The sequence below is a fragment of the Stegastes partitus genome, unplaced genomic scaffold (genome assembly GCF_000690725.1).
Source record: "Stegastes partitus isolate 25-593 unplaced genomic scaffold, Stegastes_partitus-1.0.2 Scaffold2010, whole genome shotgun sequence".
Taxonomy (NCBI): domain Eukaryota; kingdom Metazoa; phylum Chordata; class Actinopteri; family Pomacentridae; genus Stegastes; species Stegastes partitus.
Genome location: NW_007579741.1, coordinates 63,789 through 69,975, shown reverse-complemented (window position 1 = coordinate 69,975; position 6,187 = coordinate 63,789). Strand labels below are relative to the sequence as shown.

Here is a 6,187-nt window from a genome sequence, read left to right as displayed (position 1 = left end):
AAAAAAACAAAACAAAAAAAAAACATAATTGCAGAATAACCTTCGGCCATGTTTCCCCGCGGACCCTCTGCGCCCAAGTTGCAATAGAGAAGCTTCCTCTGCGAAAACGGGCTGCGGTAGTCACCATTAATCCGACATCCTCGATCCCATCGGTCACCAATTGAGCTCGCATGGTACGGCGTGCTTTCTGCCTTTTGATATTTTTGTCATGTCTTTCTCTCTTCCCTTCAATCCCTTCCTCACTCTCACCACCTCTGTACTGCTCTCTCTCTCTCTCTCTCTCTCTCTCCCCCCTCTCCCTCTCTCCCTCGCTCTCGCTCTCCCTCGCTGCCTCTCTCGCTCTCTCTCTCCTTCGCTCTCATTCGCTCGCGAGCTGGCTGTGCCCGTTCCCGTAGTGAGAACACGTGACTTTGTCAATTACATGCTTTCTTGCTACTAATTTCTGCCCCTGCGATTCCACGAGAAGAAGAAGAGGAAGAAGAAGAAGAAAAGGGGGGAGGAGGAGGAATCAGACTCGCAACCGATTACAAAACGATAACCTAGATTCTGCGCGAGACCAACATTATAACATCTGCAGCACGAGAGTCGGTGCAGAGTGTTGTTGTTGTTTGTTGTTGTTGTTGTTGTGTGATAAGAGGCTGCTGTGGCGTGGCTACATTATGCACACAGATTAGATTAGATGATTGCATGGGATTAAATTACATTTTTAATGAACCCTGTGGGATAATTGGGTGGCCATGGCAACAGGCAGAAACACAACAAAACAACAAAAGGAGGAAACATGCATCAAGGAGTTAGAAGCAAACACCTGAAGCAGTCGCTTGACCTGCAGCTTGTGTGTTTTTTGGGTTTTTTGTGCGTCCTGTGTGGGTTGTTTCTTGTTCTGAGAGACAGATGATGTGGACGTAGATGTGAGCGGCTGGTTCTGGATCTGGTTCTCAGCCCACATGGTTGTAATGAGGTTAAAATATTCTGATTCACTGGTGAAGCTACTCACATAAAATAATAATTAGCAAACTAAGAGCTGCTGTGGTTAAGACGTGCCTTTAAAAACATCCCAAAGCTGTTGTTTTTTTATCACAGTAATCATTCGTCCACATGACTTCTATAAAACACTATTTAAATGCACGCCTGTTTCATTTTGTGTGAAGCTAAACGTGTCACATTCCTCATACGTGTTCACATGTTTGATCAATGAAACTGATCCGAAATGGTTTTAAAGTTTAAGTTAACCTGCTAAGTTAAAGTAAACACCAACAACAACATTCACACACACATCTTCCACCTTTACCTCCTCCGTCCAGACTGACGTCTAACATTATTTTATTTTATCTATACTGTCGTTGCACCAGAACTAATTCCTCCTCGTGTGTAAACGGCAACAAACCCGATTCTGATCCAAGAGTTCCTAAAGTTTGATTTAAACCTCACGTGAGTGTTAAATCCAGCAGGCGTCTCCGTCACCTGAAGCTAAACCTACAAACTTCTAAACCAAACGTTCATGTTGTTGTTGTTGGTGTCCTGGAGCTGGTGCTCCTGTAACGGAGAGCCGGTTACCTCCGAGCATCCTGGTGGGCACCAGAGGAGAGCTGAACTCACAGCTCAGGAATGCGAGTGGGAAACCCAGAAAAACAAACCTGAAAACTGTCAGTCAGGATCCACGCTTGTCATAAGTCCTCTGAGCACTTTCTCTATTCGGGGTTATTTAAAATCCTCATGAAACGTGTGATGAAGGAGAACCCACACGGAGCTGGAACGTTTCTCATGATTTAGAAAAAAAACTAAACTAATGAGAACTTGTGGGAAAGATTTTTTACTTTTAGCCAAAGTTTGTTTGATTTTTAAAGACTTTATTTAACCTTCTTAAGGAGAACTTTTATATTTAAATACGATCACGTCTGCCTCTGTGGTTCTTTTTACTTCTTTAGTTTAATGTGTGTCTCTCACAAAAAGAACCAGAAATCCACTGAGCTTGTCCAGGACTGACTCCCCCTCCAGTCTTACTGCTTCTTCAGGTTCTGCATTTCCTGGCTGTGGTTGCTCAAAGGCCTCGGGGCCACATCGATAAACAACAAGCACCACCTTCATCCAGAAACTTGCCACCTTATGCCACATCTGCCCCGGTGGGGACGTTTCTGGAGAGGTTCTAACCGAGCGCGAGGCAAGAGGAAAAACACGTTGGAAGGAATGAAACAACAACAAGCCTTATCTCCACCCACCACCGCTCAAGAGCCCACCCTCCGGAATTCACAGGCTTTGTCCCTACCCCCAACCCGTCCATCCCAGCCCCCGCGCAAAGGCCTGTTTTTGAAGATGCTTGTAGTCGGAGGCCTCCGCGGCGGCCACAGAATTACTGTTTGGGTCAGAGGACCGGGTGTCAGATGTTATCCACTCACTCACATCCTGACAGGACTCTTCTGATCAGAGTCAAGTCGGTGGAAATCACGGCGGCGGCGGCGCAGCTCGGTGACGTGTGCGAGACAATGACGGGGGAATAATTTAGATTTGGGTGGCTCGGGTGTGCCCGTTTGCCCCAAGAAGCCACTGAAATAGTAAAACGGAGATTAGTGGGGATTTTGAGACGGCCGTGGAGAGAAATTCCTTTCATCCGTGGAGGGCAAGAGAAACATCTCAGACTCAGGGATGAATCAGTGTGAAGTGAAGGAGGTTGATGAAGTGTTTATCAGAAACACAGGGTGTTTGTATGAAGATGCTTCTTTAAGGAAAGTTTGCTCTGAATAAAACTTCTCACATTTACAATATCTCAACATTTTATTTACCTTCATGCAACAGGATACGATTGTTTTCTCCCTTTTTTTTTAACTTCACATCACTTTAACACTTTTTATGACATTTAAAAAGTTTTTTTCCCTTTTTGTTGCCTTTCATTCGTCTTTTTTCCACTTTTTTCACAGAATCAAGCCGTCAAACTAAAAGAACAACTTCTGATTTGAGATTTAGCGAATAGTTCCTCAATAAAAGGAGCTCACGTCTGCAACAGAAGAGAGTTTTCCTGTTTTTGAGCTGAACTGAAAATCCAACTTTCCTTCTTTGTGTTTGTTGTTTGTCTTCCAGGAGTCACCAACACACATCCTGCTTCTCATTTGTTTTTAGTTTTGCTAAATCGATCCGTTTTCATTCCACTTGGGGAACATTTCACAGCAGCAGCAGCTTTTCACATAAAGAAAAAGTTAAAGAAAAGTTTCGTGACTTTAAAGCAGAAGAAGATGTTTTTAAATATTTAGCACCAGAAGCTAGAAATCACACTAAAGAGTTTTTAAACTGGTTTAACTTCACATCAGTTTATTTAATTTGTAAACTGAAAATGTTTTTGTTTTTTTTAGTGGATTTAGAAAAATAAAACTAAAGTTAAAGCTCTCTTATTGGCACCGTGATTCTGAACCAGCCTGTTTCTAAAATCTTTTCTCTGTTTTGCTTCTAATCGGTTCCACTTTTTTCCACTTTTGCTTTTCGTCTCGCTGCCACATGAGGATTGTTTTCTGACTTCATCTTGTTTCTGCTTCACATGAGGAGGAGAAACAGCAAAAACTTCTGAGAGGAAGTTTTGCAAAACATTTGAAATCCTTTTTTTTTTTTTTGAATAAAAGAAAACAAACAGCTATAAATGTGTTTTAAAATAAAACCACGACTCCTCCTTCTGTCTGCCTGCAGGATAAACTTGTTTCCAAACACATTTTATCTCCACCACAATCTTTTTTCCACTTTTCTATCTGGGGGCAGTTCATCAAACAAAAACAGGAGCTTTTTCTGAAGGTTTAGATTCAGGAACTCGTAGTCGTACAAACTGTTTCTGACAGATTGAACTTTGCTGCTGGTGGAGTTTAGAGCAGGATGTAGCTCAAAGTTAACTTAAATTTAGACTCAAAACACTAAATGCAGGAGAACAGATTGCACACTGTGATGCTGTGTTACAGATTTCTGTGAACGTAGAATTCAGAGTCTGGTCTGATTAATTAACAGCATTTTATTTATTTTTAGAAAATGCAACGAATGATGGAAATAACTTATTTTCCTCCTTTGGGGTGTTTTTTTTACAGCCTCTGGTGTTTTTTCAGACTTAGTAAAAGATGTGAAAATGGATTTTATAGCTTAAAACCTTTATTTTTTAATTTAATTTTCTGTTCATGTATTTATTTATGTGAACAGGAAACCTCTGATGTGTTGCATCCAGCCTGAACAGCATGAAGCTCATTTTCAACTTTTCAGTAAAAACAGACAAACAGCACCAATAAAGAACTTATTGATTATATTCAACTTGTAAATGTTCCTGATTTGTCTCCACGTGTCCGGGTGGTGATTTTAAAACCTACTTTTAGATTTATTTTCCTTTTCGTTCATCTCTAACCTGTGTGGAGCCTCTGAGGAGAAAAAAAAACTCTCTGCAAAGTCTGATTTGAATGCATTTTAACCAAAATCTGTATTTCTGAGCAGCTCGGGGGGAAAACATGCAGATTCCTGAGCTGTTTGAATACCAACTTTCTGAGCAGACTTTGGACTCCCTCACCCCAGCTAACCTCACCCAACCCCCACTCCTCACCCTGTAGGCTCCCAGAGGAAATTTGCCTTTAGCCTGCGTTGCTGTCAATGCAGTTCAAAGGGTTCATTGAGTCCGTCTCTCTCTTTTCTCCTTTCTTTTTTTTTGGGGTGAGGGGGTGTTTTTTGTCGTTTACTTCATGCATTCCAGCTACCAATCCTTCACCTTTTTTTTTTTTTTTTGAACATCCTCCACAAAGAAGAAGGAGTGTAAACAGGGCTGGAAAGCAGCTCATCCAGTCCAGGCTGATTATTCAGTTTTTTAAGGAATGTGCACATGAAATGTTTTAGAAGTTAAACAGCAGATTTAACTCAATCATTTAATCCATTTTTTCTGATTGCCACCGTTCCTGAGCTGAGCTGAGGCTTCACTCACATCCTCCACTGTGCTCCTGATTCTACCTCCAAAACAAGAGGAATCCTCACTTTCTGCCTTTTGGTCCAGGTTTCCTCTGAGACCTTCACAGATTTCGTTTAGAAATATTTAGACAGAACGAAAAAATGCAGCGAGCAGCCCACGGAGCTCCACGTGCTCCTCACTGCACCACAAAGGTGATCCACAAACTTTGAGGAACTTTTTTTTTCTTTTTTTTTTTTTGCTTCATTTTCTCGCTTGTTTTTGCGTAAAAATCCAACAAAAAATTCCACGAACTATATTCAGATTTGATATTTTTGCGTGTTTAAAAGTCGTTTCTTTCCAACCCGGTGCGTTTTCAACAGCCTGTAAACTTTATTTAAAAGCTCAGCACATGAATTTTTTTTTACTTTTGGGTTTGAATCAGCAAGAAATTTAAAAACAAATCACTGGAATCAACCTTTATGGTGGTGAAGTCGGTGTTTGAGGACACGTCTGGGTCCTGGAGCTGCAGTTTTCCTGCTGCAGCAGTAAACAGGCTGCAAATATCTGAATGAAATATCGGTGACGTCAGAGAGGGGGGAGGTTGGAGAAGAAGCGCCTGTGCAGCCGGTGCGCCAAAAGAAAAAAAAATGCGCACAATGGGACCAAATATCCGCTTACCTCTCTCCAAATCGCCTTTTTATTTATTTTATAATTAATACTATTTAATTTTTTTCCATGCTGTCCTCTGCTGGGATCCCACCGGTCAGTATGTTTTTGTTTTTCTCTCCTCCTCGTGGCTTCATTGAACCTTTTTAAGCATCCAGGCTGCTTTTGTGCGCTGATCGATGGGTTTCCTGATCGAAAACGGTTCGTTTTAAATTCCTATAATAAGTTAAAGGTGGTTAACATCGATCCAAGGTGTTCAGTTGTTAGTTTTAAAGCTCTTCTTTTTACAGAAATATTTCTTCATGAGGAGCTTTAGTTCTGATAAACGCTCTTTTCCCTCAGATGGCTTCACTCTGGTCGCGTCTTTCTGGTTGTTTATTTATGCGCTTCATAAAAGATCCGATCCATCACTTAGTTCTGTTCTCAGATCATCTCAGGTCAGAAGCAGGTTGACATGAGCTAGTCACAACTAAACAGACTAAAAAAAAAGAAAAAGTGTTCTCACCTGTTGGAGAGGTGGGAGAAGAAGTGGACATCCTCCCTTCTTTTATTTTTTCCTTCCTCCGTGAGTGGGTGAGGTGGCACGCAGGCAGAGCGGTCGGTTCGGCCCGGTGGCCCTCTCTGGTT

At 41.7% G+C, this 6,187-nt stretch overlaps 1 protein-coding gene across 1 annotated transcript in view; it reads right to left on the bottom strand.

Moving 5' to 3' along the window:
- lin28b (lin-28 homolog B (C. elegans)) overlaps nt 1-50 on the bottom strand; it is a 14,578-nt gene extending 14,528 nt beyond the window's left edge. Inside the window, exon 1 of the mRNA XM_008303462.1 lies at nt 41-50. Coding sequence (XP_008301684.1) covers nt 41-50 — 10 coding nt within the window. The remainder of the gene's footprint in view (nt 1-40) is intronic.
- Nucleotides 51-6,187: the final 6,137 nt, after the last annotated feature.